The sequence below is a fragment of the Coptis chinensis genome, chromosome 1, assembly GCF_015680905.1.
Source record: "Coptis chinensis isolate HL-2020 chromosome 1, ASM1568090v1, whole genome shotgun sequence".
NCBI lineage: Eukaryota > Viridiplantae > Streptophyta > Magnoliopsida > Ranunculales > Ranunculaceae > Coptis > Coptis chinensis.
The window spans coordinates 56,494,070-56,520,365 of record NC_141456.1 but is presented as its reverse complement, the minus strand read 5'-3'; the positions used below and the strand labels follow the sequence as shown (position 1 = coordinate 56,520,365).

At 37.4% G+C, this 26,296-nt stretch overlaps 1 protein-coding gene across 1 annotated transcript; it reads left to right on the top strand.

Moving 5' to 3' along the window:
• The first annotated feature begins 9,126 nt into the window (after nt 1-9,126).
• On the top strand, nt 9,127-26,269 carry LOC147524633 (uncharacterized). Its single transcript, XM_086575638.1, has 5 exons — nt 9,127-9,196; nt 9,313-9,624; nt 10,011-10,459; nt 25,882-25,964; nt 26,212-26,269. The coding sequence occupies exons 1-5, from the start codon at nt 9,127-9,129 to the stop codon at nt 26,267-26,269; spliced, it is 972 nt and encodes a 323-aa protein (XP_086431764.1).
• The last annotated feature ends 27 nt before the right edge of the window (nt 26,270-26,296 follow it).

The following is a 26,296-nucleotide window of genomic DNA, read 5'->3' as shown; positions in this document are numbered from 1 at the left end:
TTTACCACTTACTATCACACCAACCTATTCCTAATTGAGCTTGAGGTCTTTATTAGGTGATACGGGGCATAGGTGTTGGTTAAAGAAGGAAGAAACTAGATATTCAAAAAGACAAGTTTGAGAAAATAGGGTCTTCATATTATATAAGTAAAGAAAACCTTGTTCTTTTGCTTCTACACTTTGTTTCCATCCTTAGCCTTTTTATTTTGGCTTTTTGACTAATTTTATTCTATTTTTGGAGTTTTTATTTTATTTTTCTTTTCTTTGGATGGAAACTTCTTTTCTTTTTCTTTTCTGAAGCAACTAACTAATTTTTGTTTACACAGGTTTTTCTCTTCTCTTTTCTTCACTCATCCTATTTCTCATACTTATCCAAATAGGTAGGTTGATTTTATTTTTTATTTTGTTTTTTTGGGTAAAGGATTTGTGGTTTGTGAAAAGGCTAATGAAAGGTTTAGTGGGGCGACTAGCGGATAATAAATTTCATATAGGTGTGAATTTCTGGCTATATCGATCCAAAGAGGGCCTAAATTCTCGCTTAGGATATGGTGTGGTGACCAAGCAAGTGGATGTGTGATTTCTCTACTTGGAATTTACTTCTCTCTTGTGTCATCACTAAGATATTTCACTCTTATGAGGTTTTTAGGCTAGATGCTCATAGAATATGTATTAAGTACTCTAACCTAGGTCTCAGAAAAATACTGTCAAGTACAATTAAAGATACTCATGCAAGATGTTCATGAAAAGATGCAATGACTATTACCTATATATTAATCTAAGCATCAAAAATTAAATCCTAATTTAAGTACTACGTGAGATTTCTTGACTAATATCATCATGGAGAATGGAACAATTTCATTATCACTAAGTGCCTAGTATAAACAATATTTATGATTTTTAATATGTTATAAAGAAAAGTGCATAATTCACATCCTAAAAGTGTCTAATTTTTGCAAATGTTTCTATTCCACCCCCAAACAATTGAACACTTTGTTCTCAAAGTGTAAAGAGATAAGGAAATAATTTACCATAGAAACGTGGCAAAAATTGGCAGTACCTGTAATAGAAATATTATAAAGATGATATGATAATATGAAACACAATTAAACTGTTACGTACTAACTAAATTGGAGTAAACATGACAGGCAATGGGTGGCAAAACTTTTTGAAATGAAATACCAAAATACGCCACCCCCAAACAAAATTGGAAAACTCTTTTTAAGTTTGAAATTTTTTGTTTGGCCTATACTCCAGAAAGGTGGTATTATATAAAAACTTGGGTCTTTTAAAGTCAGATTCCCTAGATTTAGTGTGATATATTTGTATTAACATGCAGTTTGCCATATATCAATAATCTAAATAATTGTAGATCTTTCCATAAATAGTTAACACGGAATGCACCATCAAACATAATCAAGCACCAAGACTTTTTATGACGTGGCTTAGTGGAATGGGAAGGAATTCTGATGGATATAGAACCTAATCGAGCATACATTTCTTCTTTTTCCTCCTACGAAAATGAGGCCAAGTGAATGAACGTGAGAAAATGGCTAGTTGTGGAAGATACGTGGGATGTGGATAATTTTGAGAAGGAAGGAATGGAAAAAATGAAAAAGTGTCAGGTGGCTTGTCCTTGGGTGTTACTTCTTCACCAGATGGGTTTAGAAAGTTATGAAACATAGGAGAAATAAGAAGGTCAAGTACAAACTCAATGGTTCTTTGAAAAAGTAGAAGGCGAGGAATATTCGTGATGGAAGGTTCATAAGTGACATGAGGATGGGAGGTGGGTGAATGGTGCTCAACTAGTGTTCTTAGTTCTATATCATCAGAGGCCTTGAGATATTCAAGACATTCTTCAATAGGTGGGTAAGAAGAATCACTGGGATAGAGGGTGAAAAATTATTTTTCGGTCATGGCGCTAAGAGATGAATGGATGTCAATAGGAGGGGACTCGCGAGGTGGCAAAGAAGGGTTGCAAAAGGAAATCTTCCTCGATGTTATCTACGTCTAGGGAGTAGAAATTGTGATCTTTGTCTTCTTCCATAAGAGGGGTATCTACTAGTGTGGGGACGAAAACGTTGGCCGCACTAATGTGAGATACAAAATTCTCAATGGACTTCACCTCTCCTTCTACAAGCAAAACTAGTTGTCCCTACTTAAGTCTAAACATGTTAACTCCCATAGAAAAATTTCCAAAAGAAAGAGTCATTGAGCCATCCCGGCAATGTATTTGGGCATTGACAGTTGCCAAGAAAGGACGCCCTAAGATGATGGGAATGGAATCATGAGCAGGTTTTGTGTCAAGAATAATGAAGTCGGCTGGGTAGTAAAAATCCTGAACTTTAACGAGAACATTTTTAACTACACCCTTGGGATACTTAATAGAACGATCGGCTAACTACAAAGTCATTTTGGTTGGTTGAAGGTTTGTTAGACCTAGTTGTTTATATAAATAAAAAGAGAGTAAGTTAACACTCGCCCCCCCGTCTAATAGAGCAATTGTTATGAAGTAATCTCCCAAGGTGCATTGTACAGTAAGATGACCAGGGTCCTTGTACTTAATGATTCCATTATGTTCAGATAAGGAAGGATATTGTTAAGTTAAGAAGGCTTCGTTGGGTAGTTTGGTTTTCCTCTTCTTGGTGCACAACTCTTTTAGAAACTTAGCGTGTCTAGGTAAACTTTTTATAGCATCTAGAAAAGGTAGGTTTATAGCCAGATTTTTAAATACTTCCCTAATCTCATCAAAATTCTCATCCTTTTTAGACATAACTAGTTTCTGGGGATACGATGGTTTATCTCTATATTTAGCACAAAGATCAACAATATTATTAGTCTTTGCTTTATCTTTAGCCGTTTTCCATCTAGGTGTCCATACTGGAACTTCTACAGTTGTAGGGTCTTCAGTTTCTATGATAGTATTCGATATGGTTTCATTTTCAGCATCTGTTTGCGAGTGATTTGCAGGCATAGTCACTTTGTTATCAACTACTCTCCCTGAACGAAGGGTAGTGACTGCATGTAGGTCCCCTGGGGTTATATTACCATTACATTGAATATTGTTTATTCCGAGTGTTTGGTTATTAATTTGGTTAGGAGATATGTCAATAACCTTTTGGCACAAAGACTGCATCATTTGCATCGTTTGTTGCATCATTTTAGAGTTTTTATCATGCTGATCTTTCATCAAGTTGGAGTTTTGTTGCATAATTTGATTTTGTTTTTCCAACAAGGTCACTACTAATTTGTCTGTAGATGGTTGAACTGTAATTAAGGCTTGTTGAGCGTTCATGTCTTAATGTTGATAGTTTTGGGTCATGGGCACTAAACCTCTATTCTGGTCACCTAAGTTTCCTTGTCCTTGAGGTTGAGTTAACTGGTTGAAGTTTGATGGTTGTGGTGGTGGTTGTGCATAGATAATAGGACAAAAGAAGTCGGAATGCTCAAGACTAAAACAGACATTACAACGAGTAGATTTAATGTTCATGACTGGAGTAGGTTGTTGTTGAAAAAGTAGACATCTACCTTTTTAGTGAGGGCATCGATAAGAGTTTTAAGCTCGGTATCAGGTTTAACCTCAGAAGAAGGAGTGGAGCGAGAAAAGTCATTACCTCCCCAATTGTTGTTCCTCTTAGATTGATCTTCTAAGAATTTATAAGCCTCCAAGGCTCCTTTACTAAGAAAACTACCCCTAGTCATGATATCTAAAACCTCCTTATGACGATATAAAAGCCCCTTGAAGAAGGCACCAACAAGCGTGTCTTTCGCAAGATTATGATGCGGGCATTCAATGAGAAGATTAGTGAAACTATTCCAGGCCTCTGAAAAGGATTCATGAGGATTTTGGCGGAAGAAATGAATCTTTTGAAGCATTTCATCTGTCTTCAGGGGTGGGTAAAATTGTTCCATGAACAATTGAACAAGATTAGCCCATGAGTCCACAGAGTTTGGCGTTTGGGTAGTTAACCAAGATGCCGCCTTGTTGGCTAGGATGAATAGAAACACCCTAAGTTTAACTTGATCCGAACTTACGCTAGGATGATGGAATGTAGTGAGAACTTGTTCTACCCTACGCATATGTTGGTAAGGCTTCTCGTGGTCTAAACCATGAAAAACCGGTAACAAGTTAAATATATTAGGGGGAATTCGAAAATCCCCCACTAGGTCTGCAAGAATGATGCACGACTTAGGGCCATCGTTTAGGGCTTTATAAAAATCAGAGAGAGGAGTCTCTTACTCTTTAGCCATTGATGCAGGTGTAGTGTGTAAAATTCTAGATAGGCGTGTGGTATTTATGTCTACGAAAAACAAGCCTGATTATACTAGAATTAAACTCCTTGGATAGAAGAAACGAGAAGTGAAAGAAGGAGTACTTGAATGCCTCCTTACTACGCATTTGAATAACCTCTTGTATACTCGATCTCAGTGTATTCAAGAAGATAGAAACACTGAATAACTTGAACAAACGAAAGTTTGAACTAACTTGGGAAATCGGGGTTATTCAGAAGAGGGCGCGGGCGCACTTGGATTTGGCCTATAAAGGGCACGGGGCGCACTCTTGCTTGACTCGAAGTCTAGGCACTTGAGGGCAGGGCGCGCTCAAGAATTGCCTATGGAGGGTGCGGGGCGCGCTCTTGCTTGACACAATGTCCAAGCGGTTGAGCGCGGGGTGCGCTTGGAAATAGGCTATCTAGGGTGCGGGTGCGTGCTCCAAAAAATTTGAAATTTTTACAGTAGTTTGCTAAGACATCCAGTAAGTATCTTGTAAAATTTCAAAACAATCGGAGCTATAAAAGTCCTTCGACTGCCCTGCAAAGTTTGTGAAATAGTTTTCGGATACAATACAAACAACCGAATCGTTAACCAATCAAAACAGAGCATAAAATCTCCAAACTTTTACTGGAGACTCCTGACAGATCATGCGTATTTCTGTAATAATTTTAGAGCAATTGGAGTTCTACAAATTCTCCTTATTGGCTATTGTTCCAGAAATTAAGTGTTGCAAAACTGCAGAAACACACTAGAAACAATCCACTAGTTAGGTGATCAAAACAAATATAAAACTTGTCAAAGTTTTACTGCAAACTCCTTACTTATGATAGATACTCCTGTAACAATTTTAGAATTTTTAGAACTTCCTAAGTAACCTTACTCATCAGTTTTTCCCAAAACTTACTATTTGAAAGCTGAAATGCAGTACTATAAAGATGGTATTAGTTAACAAGGTAAAACAATTAGGAAAATTCCAAAAACATTCCAGTAAATCAATATCACCTTAAATATTATACCTGAAAAGTTTCAAAATTTTTGAAAATTTAAAAATACCTTTACCGCAGTATTCTTCACTGTGATTCCGCAGATACAAGGGAGGGCGGGCACGCTCTGAACAAGGCAAAATGGAGAGCGTGCGCCCCTGTGTCTACAACAGTGAACAGTACCAAAAATATGAGAAAAAAGAAAGAAAAATCAAAAGGGTGGGTGGGTTGAGAATGGGGGATTGCCCCTTGGATTCAACTAATTGAATTCTTGTCCTAAATGAGTTTAAGATGGCAACATCGCCATTTGATAACCACAAATTTATGTTAAACTAACTATCTATGCATAAACACAAATAATCAATCACATAAACAAGTGTTTAGATCAATATTCTTATTCTTAATTCATTATACAATATAGAGAGTTAGGATTCGTTCCACTCCTAAACTACCAAGACTAAATAGAATCCAATTAATCAAACACAAAGAAACAATTGTGAGAGTAATGTTATGTTAAGAGATTTTTATTCTACAATTATACTATGGATTCAAATAAATCTAAATTAACTCAACTAATAAAAATAAGGTTTTGATGGAGAGAAAGTTATAGAGAAGAGTAATCAATCCACCTAATAACTAGTTTCATGCAATAATCGAATTATTCATTGAAAAGATATCATATTTAGGTTTTCACACAATGATTCAAACCTAAAGCCTCAACCTTTATCATCCCTAGTAACAACCTACATCTCTAGTAACACAATTAAATAATTATACTAAGCAATTTATTCCCCATTTAATTTACTTATGCATTTTAATCTCAATAAACTAAACTCATTGAAATACATACACAATTAAATAATTATATATGATTGGATTAATTAAACTAAAGAAAAAAAAAAAAGACATAATAATAACTTGAATTGGATTGAAGTAATGGTGGCTAGGCTAAAGAAAACATAAATTAGGTTATACTAAAGAGAGAGAGCTAATTTAATTAAACTAAGAGGAGAGTAGTCAATCTTTGTTTTAGCCTTAACCATCTTTATATAGGAGAGGGTTAGGTTACAATTCCGTGCATGGGCTTTTAGGCTAGGTTATGGACCTATAAATCAAGTCCAAAACCCAATTGAATAAATCCAAGACTTCCAATTCTGGTCGTGTTACTGTAGCACGTGATTTCACCAACTTATACTACTTTGATCGAGTCAAGACCTGGACCATTGGAAATAGCTTTCTAAGCCGGCCATTTTGATATAAAATGGGCCTAATTCCGAGGCTTGATTCCAAAGATATGGGCTTTTGAAGTTCCGTTGACTTTTCCTCAGCTCTCTAATCCGGTTAACTTTCACTTAACAGTGTTGACTTGGGCTTTTTAAGTGCTTTTTGTCCATTAAACTTGGGTTTTCTTTATGGAACTTCTCTAGCAATCACTTTAGCTCATTTTAGCACCTAATTAGTACCGAATTGACATTTATTCAACTCTGAAGCCTGAAATACTCAAAAGCACGTAATTAGTGATAAACCTATATTATTAATAACATAATTGACTAAATAGAAATACTATTAAAGGGTTTAAACTACAGTTCTGGGCTCTTATCAAGTAGAATACATGTACTCTGAAGCAAACCAAGGAGCTGAAGAGCTTTTGCAAGTGGTTGTGCAAACTCCACTGCAACAAATTAGGTCGTCTCATCCAGATACTGAAGTGTTCCAGGCTAAGAGAAATATTTTTGAGGAATTAGCTGACTTGTAAGATGATGACTTATCTGATGCAAAGCCAGAATTATTTGGAAATAAATAACCCACTCCAGCTCCTGCTAGAGTAACTGTAGAAAGTTCCACAGTACAGACTAAAGCCCAAAAGAAACAGCACACAGCCTAGCAAACAAAATTTGGAAAAGAGATGCAGGGGAAGACCCAAAGGAAGCGGAAAGAGGAAAAACCACTAAACATTCCAAATGATTAAAGTATGCAGTTGGAATGTAAAGGGATTGAATGGTAGTATAAAGGCAACAGTGATAAATAAGTTTATTTCAAAGAATAATATAAGTTGTAAGGGGTTACTAGAAACAAAGGTAAAGATGGAGATATTTAGTAGTATATCATAGATGGTTTGCCCTTCATGGGCAGTGGAACATAATTATTCAAGCAACGAGTATGGCAGAATATGGTTTTCTTGGGATAGGAGTTATTTGGATGTGCATAAGGAGGTGGAAGGAAGTCAATTCAGCTATTGTAAAGTTGCACCTTGCAATATGGCCTCTCCTTTTTTGTTACCATTGTATATGCTAGCAACCATAGAAATGAAAGACTGGTCATGTGGGAGGAATTGAAGATCCTAAGTGCTAGTTTGTAAGGACCATGGCGTGTAATGGGAGATTTTAACAATAAGTTATTCTCTCATGAAAGAATTGGTGATACGGCTGTGCATCCTAGGGAAACACTCCCTTTTGCAAATTGTTTGAATGTAGCTGAACTCTTTGATCACTCTGCTTCAGGATGTTTTTATATATGGAATAGTGGAGGGGATAATGTAAGAAAATGGTAAAAAATAGACAGATGTCTAGTAAATGCTGCATGGGCTTCTATAAGGTTGGCTACAAAGGTGGAATTCCTAACTCAAGGAATCTCAGATCACTGTCCTCTAGTTATGACTTTTCTCTATACATTCATAAGTCATCCCCCATTTCGTTTCTATAACTTTTGGATGATTCACCAAGATTTTGAGGCTACACTGAATGTTTGTTGGGACATAACAGATCATGGAAGTCCACCTTTTAGGTTAGCTAGAAAACTGAAGAGTTTGAAGGGAGTTTTGAAAGGGTGGGCACGAGCCTTTTTGTCATGATACTCATAGGCTAGTTACAGATACAAGAGCTGAATTAGAATCAATTCAAGCAAGAATGTTATAGAACCCTCTAGATTGTTCTCTCAGTGCTCAAATTCAACTCTAGAAATTGGAATCAATTCAAGCTGAAGAGTTGTGTGATTTGCTCAAATTGGAGGAGGCTGACATTTTCCAGAAATCATATATTGATTGGATGGCTTTTGGGGATAAATGCAATAATTTCTTCTTTAATTCATTCAAGGAAAAAAAAGAAAAGAAGCCAAATATAGGAGGTCATAGATATACAAGGAATCAAAAGAGAAGGAAAGGAACCAGTAGCAGAAGCTTTCTTGAATTATTATACAAACTTGCTCGGGGTGCCTTTTAGTGCTTCATGTGAGACAGATTTTCTAAACAGATTGAATGTTATGGAGGTTAGCAATGCTTCAAGCTAGTTCTTAGAGTCCCCAATCAGTGAAAAAGAGATAAAGAAGGCCTTATTTGGTATAGAGGACAATAAGTCACTGGGACCTGATAGGTTTAATGCTTGTTTCTTTAAGAAGTGTTGGGCTACTATTGGTGAGGACTTTGTTAAAGCTATAAAGCATATATTCACGCATAAGCAGTTGACTGGAGGTATCAACTCCACTCTCCTTTGTCTTATTCATAAAATGAAAAATGCTTTAAATGTTAGTGCTTTTAGACCCATTGCTTTCTGTAATATCATATACAAATGTGTATAAAAAGTACTAACAAACAGGAAAAAGACATGCATTCCATATTTGATCTCTAGCTCTCAATCTGCATTCATTCCTAGGAGATCTATTCAGGACAACCTTCTTCTTGCTCGTGAACTTCTCAGAGGATACACAAGGAAGAAAGGGCAGAAAAGATGTGCTATTAAGCTTGACATCAAGAAAGCTTATGATTCAGTCTCATGGCAAGAACTTAAAGTTATTCTATAGAAATTCAAGTTCCCCCGAGTTTTCATTGAATGGATGTACATGTGTTATGCATCTCCTTATTTCTGTGTGATGGTAAATGGGACACCGGAAGGTTACTTTCAAGGGAAACGAGGTCTACGACAAGGTGATCCAATCTTACCTTATCTGTTTGTGCTCTTTATGGAAGTCTTGAACTCGCTGCTTTAACAAGTGCTTCAGTCAAATATGATACAAGCTCACTCAAAATGTAAAAAGCTGACCATCTCTCACCTCTGCTTTGTAGATGATGTTCTTCTCTTTTGCAAAGGAAACATAGAGTCTATCCTAGCAATCAAAGACATCTTAGCATCCTTCTCTCATGTAACGGGCCTTCACTTGAGCAATGATAAGACCACTATCTTAACAGGAAGCATGACTAAAGAGGAAGGTTTAGAATTAGCAGTTGAAATGAACTTCTCAATTATCACTCCACCAGTCACCTACCTAGGCCTTCCCCTTATTACATCAAGACTGGGTATAAGAGGCTACCTGCCTCTTATTGAAAAGATCACAAGTCATATCTCAAATTGGAAGAATAAAGATTTGAATAGAGCAGGTAGAGTACAACTAGTGAAGTCTGTCCCGTTCTCTTTTCAAACATACTGAGCTAAGACATTTGTTTTTGCCTAAAGTATTATTGGAAAAGGTGGGAAAGATATGCAATAGATTTATCTGGGCATGACCAAACATGGCCAAGAAGATGCACCACTCGAGTCACGCAACTCTCAGGATAGATAAAGAACAAGGAGGCCTTAGGCTGATTGACCCAAAATTCTGGAATCAAGCAGCGTACTGTGGACTAGTATTCAAGTTTGCATAGAGATCAGAGAACTTGTAGGTTAAATGGTCATGAAACATCACATTAAGTACAAACTTTTTTGGATAATGAAGATACCTCAGGACTGCTCCTGGGTCTGAGAGTGATCTTGAATCATCGTTAAGTTTCATGGAAGTATGTGAGGTACATCATTGCAAATGGAAATGAGACAAGCTTCTGGCATGACCCCTGGTGCTCTGGACCTCTCTTTCTAAATGAGCAAGCTAAAACTCTGCTAGATGACACAGTCACTCAGGATGCAAAAGTAGCTGCAGTGATCTCGAATGGCTACTGGTCGAGGAGTATTACAGATCTACCTGACAGTGAAGTAAAGAAATGGATCATGGGAACTGAAATTAATTCCTACATAAATTTAGATCAGGTTATTTGGACTCCGACAAGCTCTGGAGATTTCTCAATTTCCTCTACTTATGCAGCTTTCAAGAATGTGCGAAGTAATGTCAAGTGGTACATCATTGTGTGGGGAAACCTCTCGGTCCCTAAACATTCCTTCACAATGTGGCAATTATTTTCAGGGGCCCTTCCTACACAAAATAGACTAAAGGCAAAGAAGGTGATTAAACAATCTAGATGTTGCTTATGCTATTCTCATAAGGAGAGCTCAGCCCACTTATTCTTCAGTTGTCCTTACTCGAAACTAGTGTGGCAAGGTGTTAAAAAAGCTATGGGTTTATCATAACTAGCTCGAAGTTTGCATGCAGAGTGGTACCAGCTCAGGCATATCTGTAGAGCAAATACAACGACATCTGAAGTAATAAGGACTCTGATATGTGCGGCAGTACAAGCTATTTGGAATGAGAGAAACTGAAGATTAAAGACGCAACGGTACATAACACCTAACCCAGTCAGTTTACAAGCACTTAATAGAATGAAGCTCTATTTGGGGAAGATGATGGAAATAGTGAAAGAGGATGTAGTTCTGAGAGCACTGTTGCTGAAATCGGGAATTGGAGCCAAGTTCAAACAAAAGGATGAGCAGTGGGTTCAATGGCAGAAATCAAAAAAAGGAAATTCCTACTCTTAATTTTGATGGGTCTCTTCAAGGTGAGAGAGCAGGTTTTGGAGGAGCTTTGTGGGATTGTAACACCCGTATTTAAAATTCGTATTTTATTTATTAATTAAATTATTTATTTAAAACTCGACTGGATTGGATTTGGGATATGCGGGGCTGATTTTTGGGCCAGAGTCTGTATTGGGCTTGGGTTTCAAACCCAAGTATATAATCACATTGTTATAGAGAATAGGGTTTTTAGAGAATAATAAAAAATAATAATAAAAATGGAGGCTGATAAGAGGCCAAAATTGTAGTTTTAACCCTTTAACAGTCATACTTTTAGACCAATTATGTGAGTAATAATTAAGAGTTAACACTGATTACGTGTTTTTATGTATTTCAAGCTTCAAAGTCCATTATGTGCAGAAATGTGCCACTTTAGCGAGATAAAGGAGCAAAGGTCGGTTACTAAGGAGTTCCGTGATTAAAGGTCAAGTTTCGAGAAGACAAAGCCTTTCTAAAAGCCCGGTCAAAAGCTGAAAAGTCGGCGGGCGTAAAATTGACACACAAAGTCGTAGAACTTCCGAAGGCCGTATCTTTGGACTCAGACCTCGGAATGGGGCCTACCTTATGTCAAAACGACCGGCTCGGAAAGAGCTTTCCAATGGTCCAAGCCTTTACCCAATCAGAGGAGCAGAAGTGGACGAAAAGTCTGTTGAAGCCAACTGCAACTGAAGAGGCCTTTTTGGACTGAAAGAATTGGGTTTTGGGCCTGATTCTCTGGCCCAAAACATGGCTCCAAGCCCATGCACGATTTTTGGATCTGAATGTATAAAAAACCAAAGCTTCACTCTTTGTTAATGGTAGATAGTTAGACCTATATTAGTTAGCCTCCATTAATTAGTTTTAGAACTTAGTTTAATTAGTTTCAATTCATTGTATTAGATTAAACCTTTGAATCTTGTTCTTCACTTGATTAGATCAATAAAGTAGTATTTTTATCAATTTCGATTTTTGTCATTTCCATTTCCAGATCTAATTTCAATTCTTGTTCTTATTTCATTTTAGTCATTAAATTATATTTCATTATTGTTTAATTAAGTAAATTTCAATTCTTTACATTATGTTTAGTTTAGATTCAATGGGAAATGTTAGTATGATGAATCAAGGCTAAAACCTCCATTAGAGGGGTTGATGAAGCCTTGATGAAAACTTAGTTGTTAGTGTAGAATTGTTTGTAGATTCTATTCCACTCTAGAAGGTCGTGTTTCGCCATGAGAATGGGTGGACGACCTCACATGCTAGTTAGTATTTGGTAGAAATGCCACGAACACTAGGGATTAGAACTCGAAATTCTTGCCGTAAGAACATAAGAATCGAGATACAACAATCTATGCTAGGTTATTAAGTTGGATTCGAGGTGGATTCAATTCCCCTCTAATCCTTTATCTAGATTCAAAAACAATCATATTTCCATAGCATTCGTAGTTTAAATTAAAATAATCAATTTCATATTGCATCGTAATATAATTCCCCCTCGTAAAACTTTCATAGACTTAAGACCGACTAATTAGATTAGAAAACAATTCCATGCTAGAGCACTAGGAGTGGAATGAACTTCCTACTCCACTATATTCGATAGAATTGAGAGTAGAAACTTTGATAAAAATAGACACGTAGATAGTTTTAGTTTACTTACGTTTTGAGTTCATCGTTCATTTCGTAGGTAGACTATTTAAATTTACCTTTTATCAAATGGCGCTGCTGCCATCTTAGTTGCACTTTAGCATTGTTTTCATAGTAGAATTAGTCATTTTTAAGTCCCATTAAACCCACCCACCCTTGGTTTGATTCATACGTGGTTATTCGTTTCAAGTTGAAAAAATTCGGACGAGAATTACACGTGGCGATCGCACCTATAAGGGCGCTGCTGCGCTATAGTCGGACTTGGCGAGCGACCGCCCTCACTTACAAGACTTCGGCGCGACCACCCCCTCATACCAAAAGCGCGACCAGCCACTTCTCGGACAAGGGCCAGCGACCGCCTCTACGCAATAGCGACAATCAATCCCCTATGCAAAATTTTGCGGATTTCTACAGTTTGTTTTGAACCCGATTTTTAAGTTTTTTTTTTGTTCTAACTTGTTATTTACATGAACAACAGCGTAAACAAGATGCTATTCATAAGCAAAAGCAAGGGCGCTTATCGGTATTCCTTTCTTCCATACCTCGCATCTCCGTTAGAGGTTCATACTAATATATCAAGATTGTTTGGATTGTTTTCGTTGTTTAGACTTAGACTTGCATGAGATTAAAGGTCCGGTTGGAGAAAAACACCGAGCGTAATTAACCGTCAACAAACAAACATATCGAGTATACCAATCACAACACCTCTAACTACTATCCCACCAACCATACGACATAATGGGTGAAGAAAGAGACTCCTCTCTCCGACTTCTACAAAGCTTTGGCGATAGCCCTAAATCTTGCATCGTTCTAGCGGACCGAATTGGGGATTTCCGCATCCCCCAAATATATTTAATTTGTTACCCGTTTTTCATGGTTTAGACCATGAAAAACCTTATCGAGACATCGCGTAGGATTGAACAAGTCCTTACAACATTCCATCATCCTACGGTTGGTGCGGAACAAATTAAACCGAGGGTATTTCCGCTTCACCTTAGCCGATAAAGCGCGTCTTGGTTAACGCCCAAACGCCTAATTTAAATGGACTTCGTGGGCCAAACTTGTTCATTTGTTTATGGAACATTTTTACCCCCCCTAAGGCGGGATGAAATGCTTTCCAAGATTCACTTCTTTCGGCGGAATCCTCATGAATCATTTTCGAGGGCTTGGAATCGTTTCACCGATCTCCTTATAGAGTGTCCACACCATCACCTAGCAAAAGACCGTTAGTTAAATGCCTTTTTCAAAGGACTTCTACACCACCATAAAGAAGTCCTAGACATAATGAATGGGGGTAGTTTCCTAAGTAAAGGAGCCTCGAGAGGCATATAAATTTTGGAAGATCAAACTAAAGCGTAATAATAATTGGGGGGTAGTGGCGATTACTCCCGCTCCGCTAGTTCTTCTTCAATTTAAGGCTACCAAGATGTTTGAGGTTAAATCAGATCCTCGAGCTTAAAACTCTAATTGAATCCTTCACAAAAAGGTAGAGGCCATTTACGTACAACAAAAGTCTATCCCCGTCATGAATGTAAATTCAAATCCATGTAGTTTCTTTGGAGTCCCGAGCATCCCGACTCCCAATCGTCCTATAGCCTATGAACATTCTTGTTCCATTAATAGTGAACCTAACGCCCTTGGAGACAAAATCCCAACTTCGGTTGGAGAAATAACCAACACGCCACACCTACGAGTCTACAATAATCAATATGTTAGGCCAGCGCCGCGGTTATAACCAAGCTCCACCACAACAAGGACATGATCAGGGTAATTATAATAATTATATCAACCAAGCACAACCTTGACAAAGTCAAGCACAAGGTCAATGTAGTTATAATAATTATAATGCTAATAGAGGTATCGTTCTGGTAAATAATAACTATCACAATCCGCCCATAAATAATCAACGAGATAGTTCGATCCACACCACCCGTGACTACTACACCCACACAACCGGATCGTCTTGACACCTTCATACAAGTGAGCCAACAACTTTTCCAAACCATGGCTCAATCTAACCAACACATTCTACAATCCATTAATAATTTAAACCAACAGTTAACCCAAGAGGAAGCCCAACCAAAAGGCATGTTTCCAACCCAAGCGATACCCAACCCTAGAACAGCAAACACAGCCTTTGAGGTAGACGGTAATACTAGTACGGAAACTACATCCGTAGGTCAGCTAAATACCATCACCACTCTCCGTTCTTGAAGAGTGGTTGATAATAAAGTAACTATGCCTATAGTTACCCCATCAAGATACTCCTACACCGGATATCGAACTAGATACGAAATAGAAATTGAAGAACCTACCACCGTAGAGGTACCGGTTAAACCACAACCTAAAAACGAGAAAAGCCAAGGTTACACATCAAGTCGAGCCATACGCTAAATATAGAAGCGAAACCACCGTTCCTCGAAATTAGCCATGTTAACCGGGGATACTAACTTTGAGGAGATTAGGAACATTTTCAAAAATCTAACGATAAACCTTCCTTTTCTCGAAGCTATAAAAAGCTACCTAACCACGCTAAGTTTCTTAAGGAGTTGTGCACTACTAGGCGTAAGACCAACATACCTAAAGGCGCCTTTCTAACTGAGCGGTTCCCAACTTTATCCAAAGATAATGGAATTGTTAAGTACAAGGACCACTGGTCTTCCCTCCTTGCATAATGCACCTTAGGAGATTCTCACCACGACGACATATACTAGACACGGGGGCTAGTGTTAACTTACTCCTGTTTTATTTGTATAAACAAATAGGTCTAGAGGAGATGCAACCTACTAAAATGACATTGCAATTAGGCGATCGGTCTATTAAGTATCCTAAGGGGTGTGGTTGAAAACGTCTTTGGTTAAAGTCCAAAATTTTTACTACCCGGCCGACTTTCGTTATCCTCGACCACGAAGTCACTAACGACTCTGTACCTATCATTTTAGAGGCCCCTTCTTGGCTACTGCCAACGCTCATAAAGCTGCGCGATGGTTCAATGTCCTTGTCCTTTGGCCATCTTTACGTTGAGGTAAATGTTTTTTCAAAACGAGGACCGCGATATCGATTCATCTACAAATGGCGAGGTTAGCATGATCGAGGAGCTTAGCTCAAGATTACTTCAAAAACATGTTTCGGAGAAACAGATTAACAAATTCCTTTCCCGGAAATTCCGACTTTAACAATGACTCCACGGTAGTAGGCGAAATCAAAGAAGAATTCCTGCAACTCTTTTGCACCGCTTCTTTACCACTTTGTGAGTCCCCCCTTGCCAACAACCATTCATCCCTTGATGCTATGACGGAAAATGAATTTTTCAATCTCTATCCCAGTGATCCTTTTGACCCACCTATTGAGGAATGTCTTGCATATATCAAGATTTCTGATGATATGGACTTGAGAGCTCTAGCTAAGAATCATTCACCTTCCATCACCAATATTCCCCACCCTCCACCTTTTCAAAGGAACCTCGAGTTTGCACTCGATCCTTTAGTTTCTCCTGTGCTTCATGATTTTTTAAATCCACCTAGTAAACAAATACTTCCCAAGGATAAACCACTTGACACCTTCATTTTCGGACTTGAGGCGGTCCCCCTAACTACACCATGAATGAGTTTTGTGCTAAACCCACATCCTCATTTTTTCCATGGTTTCCCTCTAAAACTTATCCCAACCCACCATATCTTCCACAACCATTCACTTTTCCACACTTATTCACTAGGACACCCTCTCGTTCAAAGATGAAATGTAAAGTGCATGCTCGGTTATGTTATAGGTCTATCCGACTTATTTTTCATTCCACTAGGGTCGTCGTAGGAAATCTTGGTGCTTGATTGTGTTTGGATATGTTTTCTGTGATATTTATTTATGGAGCGATCCATAACTATTTCGGTTATTGATATATAATAAACTGCATATTCATACATATATTTAGATAAAGTCTCGAGTATCTGACTATAAACGACTCAAATTTTGTGTTTGGTGCATTTCCTTTTATTTCCATATATTGGTGAATGCACCATTCAGGTAACCGGGCCCTCCCTATGGAGTGTGTGGTTGTAAGTACGGATCCTCAGATCCCACGGTTCACATAATTCACGTTTTCCACTCTTGCATGTTTTCTTGGTTTTTGAGTCATGTTTCTCTATGGTGTGAATTATGTCTTTACTGCTTATTGTTTTCCTTTATATTAAACCTAATTCATAAAAAGTAAAAAAGTTTAAAGCTATAAAAATAGTAATCTAGCAAGTCTCGGGAATCTGACCTTAAAAGACCCAAGTTTTAGTACAATACCAACTTTCTGGAGTATAGGCCAAACAAAAATTTCAAACTTAAAAAGAGTTTTCCAATTTTGTTTGGGGGTGGCGATTTTTGGTATTCATTTCAAATCTTGTTGCCACCCTAAGCTGTCATGTTTTTACTCCATTAGAGTTTGTGTTAGTTAGTCACGTAATGATTTAATTGTGTTTCATATTATCATATCATCTTTACAATATTTACATTACAGTGCGCCAATTTTTGCCACGTTTCTATGGTAAATTCTTTCCTTATCTCTTTACACTTTGAGGACAAAGCGTTCGATTGTTTGGGGGTGGGATAGAAACATTTGCAAAAATTAGACACTTTTAGGATGTAAATTACGCACTTTTATTTATAAAATGTTAAAAATTATAAAAATTAGTTAGTTACATAATTTAATTGTGCTATTGAATTGTTTCATGAACCCCCTTCTCCCAAATTGTTTGGGGGTCGTATAGAAACACGATGTAAATGTTAAGCACATATTAGGTTGTATATTACGTATTATTTGTCTTAAAAATAATAAAAATAAAAATAAAAATAAAAAGTTTATGCTATACACTTAGGAATATTGGTATTGTTTCTTTCTCTATGCTCTTAATAATCTAGAAGTCTCACGTAGCTTTTGCATTAGAATAGTTTTTAGAAACTTAGGTTAATATGTAGGTAATAATCTTTGCATCTATCTATAAATATATTACATGAGTATCTATGATTGTTAGGCAGTAAGTTTCTGAATTCTAGGCTAGAGTACTTATTCTACAAATCCTGTGAGAATATAGCCTAAAGCCTTATATGAGTGAAACATTTGAGAAATGACACAAGGGAGAAGTATATTCCGAATAGAGAAATCACACGTCCACTTGCTTGACCACTATACCATGTCCTAAGAGAGAATTTAGGCCCTTTTTGGATCGATATAGCTAGAAATTCCGACCTAAGTATATTTTCCGCTAGTCACCCCACTGAGCCTTTTATCAGCCCTTTCATAAACCACAAATCCTTTACCCTGTTACAAACAAAACAAAATAATAATAATAATAATAATAATAATAAAAAAATAATAATAATAATAATAATTTAAAATAAACCTACCCAATTTAATAAGTCCGATGAAATGAAGAAGAAAGAAGAAGAGAAAAACCAAAGTAAACAAAAGTTAGTTAATTTCTTGAAAAATAAAGAAAAGAAGTTTTCATCCAAAGAAAAGAAAAATAAAAATAGAAATAAAATAAAAACTCCAAAAAATAGAATAAAATGAGTCAAAAGCCAAAGAAAAAGATAAAAAAATATATGGCTAAGGATGGAAACAAAGTGTAGAAGCAAAAGTAGATAACAAGGTTTTCTCTAGTTACATAATATGAAGACTCTATTATCTTAGACTTGTCCCTTTTGAATATCCATTTCCTTCCTTCTTAAACCATCTTCTAATCCCCGCAACACCTAATAAAGACCTCTAGCTCAATTAGGAATAGGTTAGTGGGATAGTAAGTGGCAGATGTGTTTGATCAACTTCGGCTTCCTTGTGTGTCATTGAGATTGTAAGGTAAAGTATGCCCACTTTACTAATCGGAGTAGCAAAACTTGAGTGGAAAAATCGAGTGATTTTTGTCTTGACTTTATTGTGAGAACCTACTTAAGGGCGTTATTCCAAAGTTTGAAAACGGACCTGCTATTGCATTTCATAGTATTACTCATTGTATATATGTTTATTGTAGATGATTGATTATTATGCATATATTAGCTTAAGTTTCAACATGATTATTACAGATTCATTGCTAGTGAGGCGTATAGATAATTGAGACATAAATAAGGAAACAATAGTTTTATTTCTTAGTCGTTGTAGTATAGATGAAGTTTGTGAGTACCTTCATTTGAAAACTCTCACGAGACTATAACTTCGTCCACTAGGGAATTCCTAGTGGTTTAAGGCCTTGTTGCATATGGTCAATGTAATCGCGACTCAAATAAAGCGAGTAGATAGAACTCCATTTTGGTCATTTATTCTAATTTCTCATCTTTGCTTGAGGACAAGCAAAATGCTGTTTGGGGGTGGTTTGATAAGAGCCCAAAACTGTAGTTTTAACCCTTTAATAGTCATACTTTTAGACCAATTATGTGAGTAATAATTAAGAGTTAACACTGATTACGTGTTTTTATGCATTTCAGGCTTCAAAGTCCATTATGTGCAGAAATGTGCCACTTTAGCGAGATAAAGGAGCAAAGGTCGGTTACTAAGGAGTTCCGTGATTAAAGGTCAAGTTTCGAGAAGACAAAGCCTTTCTAAAAGCCCGGTCAAAAGCTGAAAAGTCGACGCGGGCAGAAACAGCACACAAGTCAGCAGAACTTCCGAAGGCCGTATCTTTGGACTCAGACCTTGGAATGGGGCCTACCTTATGTCAAAACGACCGGATCGGAAAGAGCTTTCCAATGGTCTAAGCCTTGACCCAATCAGAGGAGCAGAAGTGGACGAAAAGTCTGTTGAAGCCAACTGCAGCTGAAGAGGCCTTTTGAATTTGAAAAGAATTGGGTTTTGGGCACGATTCTCGACCCAAAACATGGCTCCAAGCCCATGCACGATTTTTGGATCTGAATGTATAAAAAACCAAAGCTTCACTCTTTGTTAATGGTAGATAGTTAGACCTAGATTAGTTAGCCTCCATTAATTAGTTTTAGAACTTAGTTTAATTAGTTTCAATTCATTGTATTAGATTAAACCTTTGAATCTTGTTCTTCACTTGATTAGATCAATAAAGTAGTATTTTTATCAATTTCCATTTTTGTCATTTCCATTTCCAGATATAATTTCAATTCTTGTTCTTATTTCATTTTAGTCATTAAATTAGATTTCATTATTGTTTAATTAAGTAAATTTCAATTCTTTACATTATGTTTAGTTTAGATTCAATGGGAAATGTTAGTTTGATGAATCAAGGCTAAAACCTCCATTAGAGGGGTTAATGAAGCCTTGATGAAAACTTAGTTGTTAGTGTAGAATTGTTTGTAGATTCTATTCCACTCTAGAAGGTCGTGTTTAAGCCATGAGAATGGGTGGGCGACCCTCACATGCTAGTTAGTATTTGGTAGAAATGCCACGAACACTAAGGATTAGAACTTCGAAATTCTTGCCGTAAGAACGCGTAAGAATCGAGATACAACAATCTATGCTAGGTTATTAAGTTGGATTCGAGGTGGATTCAATTCCCCTCTAATCCTTTATCTAGATTAAAAAACAATCATATTTCCATAGCATTCGTAGTTTAAATTAAAATAATCAATTTCATATTGCATCGTAGTATAATTCCCCCTCGTAAAACTCTCATAGACTTAAGACCGACTAATTAAATTAGAAAACAATTCCATGCTAGAGCACTAGGAGTGGAACGAACTTCCTACTCCACTATATTCGATAGAATTGAGAGTAGAAACTTTGATAAAAATAGACATGTAGATAGTTTTAGTTTACTTACGTTTTGAGTTTCATCATTCATTTCATAGGAAAACTAATCATTTTTATGATTATCAGAGGCCGAGCTAGAAACTCGTTTGCTGGAGGGTGGAGCGCGACCATTCGGACTAGGAGGATTCGTGGAGCTGTTAAGCCAGGTGAGTAGAGTTTATCTCTCACCACTACTAAAACTATGATTTTCGTCTGTTTAGTATTTACGATTTTACTGTCGAGTGTTTCCGACCAGTTTTTATAATTTTAGTTCTGTCGATATGTTTTAGATTTTAGTTGAACTGCTGAAGCTCGAAAGAGCGTTAATGGCGGCGAGCCAAAACAAGCAGTTGTTCGGTATACGGATTGGAACTGTTTGTAGTTTATTGAACACTGTTTAGATATTAAATCTTGTTTGGGGTCGTTGGTTGATGTCGGGCTGTCGAAGCTCTGTCAAAGCTTGAAGACGTTGATGGCGTTTGATTTGGTTTGAACTTTTGGTGGTGAGGTTAGCTTGGTTGGTTTGAGGTTGGTTAGGGATGTTTGGAGTGGGTTGTTGAAGCTTGAAGGGAGCATCAATGGAGGCGCGAGCCCCCAAACCTCCTCCCCTGTAAAAACGCCATTACTATTATACTGAGGGATTTGATTTTTGGTTTTTATTTTTTTGTTTGATCTACTATGTTGTTTTGTGGGTTGTTAATGTATGTTTGAATGTTGGAATTTGGATGGGGGCTGTTGATAGGTTGTGGAAGCCATTAATGGAGGTCGAAAACTTTGAGATCTAGGTTTGATGAAGATGAGGGATTAAGGAGGTGAGGTTTTCAATTTGTTAATGTTTTGGGGGTTTTTCCCCTGAACATTTTCGAGTAGATTGGGAGGAGTGGCGATCGGTACTGGTGGTGGCCGATTTGGGTGCCTGCTGGAGGAAGAAGATGACCGGCTGGGCCTTGGACCGGTTTTCGGTTTTTGGGCTATTTTGGTTTTGTTTTGGGCCGGTTTAGATTAAGTTGGTTGGGCCAAAAACCTTATTTTGTTTGGGCCTTTTCTAATTGGTTTTCTTTGGGCCGAACCAAATTAAGTTTTGGACCAATTTGGTTTAGTTCAATGGGCCGGTTTATTTGGTTTAGTTTGGGCCCAGTTTTAGGTTAAGTTGTGGGCCAGTTCAGTTCAAGTTTTGGGCCTAAACACTAGTTAGTTATTGGGCCGGATTAATCTTTTGTTTCGGACCAGTTTAGGTTAAGTTGGTTGGGCTAAAACTAATTGTTTTTCTTTGGACCAGTTTCAAGTTAGTTTTGGGGCCGGTCCATATAACTTAAAATAGATCTAATTGGGTCTTTAAATGTTCAAACTTTCGGGTTCTAAGGTTTGGGCTTGGCCAGTTGGGTCCGAACCATTACCTTGGTCATGAGCCCATGAGCCATGCAACTTTGACCTTTGCCCTGAACCATGGCTATGACCCTGAACCTGTCGAACATGGAAACGACAGTTTGACTTTGACTATTGACCGTTGACCATTGACCGTTGACTTGGACCGTTGACTGTGGAATGTTGACTTTTTTCCAGTTTTTCTCATATTTAAGATTATGGACAAATATAGTAATAAAATATTGTCGAAAATTATATAACATTGTTTGTCATTATCTAATTAAGATTTGACGTGAGTAGTGTGTAAAGCATATATATATTGGGCTTTGATTGTGGACTGTTGACTGTTTAATTGTGTTACGTTTTTATATATTAAATTGTATGGACAAGTCAAATGCTAAAATGCTGTGGAAGATTGTATAACTTTGGTTGTCATTATCTAATTAAGATTTGACGTTGATATTGTGACATTATATAATATGTTGGGATATATATATTAAAGGCAATAGTTTTGGAGAAATAAATGTATAAACACTCCATTATTTTATCTGTGAGATGCTAGTAGAGTATTTGTGGATATTTTCCACGGGAGTGTGGCGTAGTGCAATAATATATTGGCACGTAAAAGAATGAAAATGGATATGAGATATATTGAGATATTTATAAATATTGTGGCTTAGTGCAATAAGGTATTTGACCTGCATGTGATATAGTGGAATTTTTATGAGTCATAAATGTATGACACCTGAATAAATTACGTAACGAAAATCCTAGAACCTGACTACCACAACTCATGTGATCTGCCCTGTGTGGGCGTATGTGATATGATTGACCCTTCTAGCGTTTTAGTGAATCTGAATGGCCTTCGGGCGTAAGTAATGTGATTGGCCCTTCTAGCATTTCAGTGAATCTGAATGGCCCTTCTGACGTAGCCGAATAGTTGCTTGATTATTCCGTTCGCAAAATAGAACGAGACGCGCGATATTTTATGCCAAATAGTGGCAGTACTTATATAATGGCTTTCGTGTGAGGGTTACCTGGTGTGCGGCATCCCGCTCAGGGTAGTTACGCACGAAGTGGTTCATTATGTAAGGGGAGGCATGTGGATGTACATGTTCGGCGTTGGGAAGTGATTGTGGTAGCCAGGAAAATTAGGTAAGACATAGATACGATGTGATTTTAGGGACACACAAATAAAGCCTTAATTAATATAATTATGGTAATATGTTGGTTAATTATATACCTTTAAATATATGATTGCATATGGTTTTGCAGAAGGGTGGGTCAAACTAATTACTTGGGCAGAGACGACCCACTCTGTTATTGAGCATGAAATGCGGTACGGATATAATATGCTTGGTTGGTTATTTGTTTAGTTAGAACCTAAGGCGCCTCAATGGAGGAACTACATGCCTTATTTATTATGAGTATAGTTTGTTGTGTGGTTAGTGGGAAGTTAAGGCGCCTCAATGGAGGAACTACCTGCCTTAGTTATTGAACTTAAGTATGTTGTATTAGTCGTGGAAAGTTAAGGCGCCTCGGTGGAGGAACTAACTGCCTTATGGATTGTGTATGTATATGTCTAAATATATGTTGTATTTTAGAGCTACTCACACTAGCATTTTTATAATGCTGACCCGATTTGCATGTTTGCTTATCGGGTGTGTTCATTAAATGAACATAGTTGATAAGTATTGACAGGTTTAGTGTTGAAGAAGATTGGTTGCTGCTTGTGGTTTGCGTTAGCGTCGTATTTCAAGATAGGCCTTGTTTTCCTTTGAGGTGATATAGATTTCAGTTGAGATAAGGTTATTTGTATTTTCATTTGTTAATTTTTGTAATGAAGATGACTTTTGTTTAAGTTAAAATTTTATTGGTTTTATTTATCCGCATATTTAAACTGTTTATGGGTTTCTGGGAGTTGAGAGTACGTCACACCTCGGAGATCGAAAAGTCGGGAACAAATAATGTTTTTCCGAATTCTGTCGAAATTCGGGGTGTGACAGGGATTGTAATGGAGAGGTGTTACTTGCATACAGTGGAAGTTCGACTAAACTATCAGTTTTATACCAGGAGCTGTTGGGGGTTCAGAAAGGGCTTGAAGGTGTGAGAGAACTGAATGTACAGAGAGTTGAAGTCCAGTCAGATTCTTTGAAAGTGATCCAAATTATGAATAAGAAGGAGGAACCACCGTGGTACTTTAGAAATTTAGTGCCAAAAATATGGGCTGTGAGAATGAAGTTTGATGAAGTAATTTTTAAGCATATTTTCAGAGAAGGAAATCAAGTGGCTGGTTACCTATCAAAAGTTTTTTTTTTTTTTTTTTTTTTTGAAATGCCTAGGGGTTTAGGGGACCCTCCAACCTTTATTAATGGAAACTTCTCATGTACATCTTTCCTTCTTTGTCCCCTTTGATCAGTTCACTAATTTTTTGATCCATCGGGGAGATAAAATGGATACATTTGTTACAGCATACGGTACTATGAGTACTACAAGTACTACTCATTCTAGATAAGTAATCCGCTACTTGATTGCCTTCCCTAAACACATGGAGGAATTAAACTTCTACAAATTTTCCTTGTTCAACCCCAATCTGAGCGACTAGGTTCTTGCAGTACCATGGTGCTTCTTCCTTTTTGCTTAGTATCTAGATCAATCTTAGTGAATTTAACTGCACTTACACTTTCTCTATTTGCATAGCTGCCACACCTTCTAACCCTTTTAGAATGCCTAGCAACTCTTGCTGAAGAACTGAACATTTCGTAGAATTACCACAAAAAGCCATAAGCAGATCTCCATTTCGATCCCTTAGAGCACCCCCATACCATGCCGTCCCATTTTGAACTGATCCATCAGTATTTATAGTGGGGATGTCGGTTTCAAGTTTTATCCATTTAATCTATTGGTCTGCACTTTGCTTAAAAGTTGTCCCGATCCCTAGCTTTGTCAGGACAGTGCGAATGGCTAGACCCTCCCTGACAAGCTTCAACGATTTCCCCAAGTATACTCTTATACTATTTAGAGTTTTCATGCTGACCGAATCTGCAGACAAGAATCTCTTCCTCTTTACTCGCTAGTTTCTTTCATTCCAGATAGCTTGTACAGCAGCACAACTTAATGCCCTTATCACTTCAGACATTATAGAGTTTGGTCTACAAATGCGCATTATGTAATACTATTCCTCATACGATTTTCTAACCCTTCCAGGTAACCCCATCGCCTCTTTGAAACTTTGCCACACAAGTTTCAAGTATGAACAGTCGAAGGAAAAGGTGGGCTGAACTTTCATCATGCAAATCACACAGATAACACCTAGAGTGCCCAATCACTTTCTTCGCCATTAATCGATTTTGTGTTGGAAGAGATCCTAAGAATAATTGCCAAATAGTAAAAGAGTGTTTAGGCACTGACAACTTATCCCACATAATCTTGTACCATTTTACCTTGCTTCTCACATTCTTGAGGGTTGCATATGCTGAGGATACAATAAAAACCGGCCCCTAAACTGGATGGGGTCCAAATGACTTGGTCTTTAGATATGTAAGAGTTAATCTCTGTATTCATGATCCACTCCTTAACTTCACATTCAGGTAAATCCAGGATACTTCTTGCCCAAGACCCATTTTCAATCACTGAACTAACTAATGCATCAACTGGCACTACATCCGCAAGGAGAGACTTTGCAACCGGATTCAGGAGGAGGGGGCCTGAGCACCATGGGTCATGCCAAAAGCTAGTACCATTATCATTTTCTATACTATGTCTCACATAGTTCCATGCAATTTCCCTATGCTTAAGGATTCCTCTCAACACCTATAAGCAGTCTTTTGGAGCTTTCATTGTCCAAAACCATTTCTTCCTAATATGATTTTCCCATGACCACTTGACCCATAAGCATTCAACTTTTTGAGCCAATTTCACCACTAATCCACAATATGCAGCGTGATTCCACACTCTTGGATCAATCAAACCCAGCCCTCCATATTCTTTATCAAGTCTGAGCTTGAAATGACTTGCATGGTGCATTTTCTTCCCCATACTTGGTCCTGCCCATATGAATCTATTGCATAGCTTCGCTACCTTATCAAGTACTCTCTTCGGGAGCACAAAGGTTGTTGCCCAATAAGTTTGAAAAGATGAAAGCACTGCGTTCACAAGTTGCACTCTTCCTGCTTTGTTTAAATCCTTATTTTTCCAGTTGGAAATCCTTCCTATGTTCTGCTCAATAAGTGGTAGACATTCTCATATGTCTAACCTTGTTGCTGTGAGCAGAAGTCCCAGGTAAGTGACTGGTAGAGTAACAAGAGAGATATTCATAGTTGTTGCAAGATCTAGCCCTTCCTCTTCGAACATATTGCTAGTTAGGAGTGTTGTCTTGGAATTGTTGAGTTAAAGTCATGTAGCCTTTGAGAAAGAGTTCAAAATGTCCTTGATAGCCATCATGGATTCCATGTTACCTTTACAAAATAGTAAAACATCATTAACAAAGCATAGATGTGATATGGCTAACTTTCTACACTTTGAGTAGGCAGAAATCCTTTTTGATTGTAGGCCTTGAAGAAGAAGTGCACTCAAGCTTTCCATAACAACCACAAACAGATAAGGGGACATAG

Coding starts and splice junctions, on each gene's coding strand:
- LOC147524633 (XM_086575638.1), top strand. CDS start 9,127: ATGGGACACCGGAAGGTTACTTTCAAGGGAAACGAGGTCTACGACAAG. Junction 9,197..9,312: donor GATCCAATCTTACCTTATCT/GTTTGTGCTCTT, acceptor TCTGCTTTGTAG/ATGATGTTCTTCTCTTTTGC. Junction 25,965..26,211: donor GCTGTGAGCAGAAGTCCCAG/GTAAGTGACTGG, acceptor CACTTTGAGTAG/GCAGAAATCCTTTTTGATTG.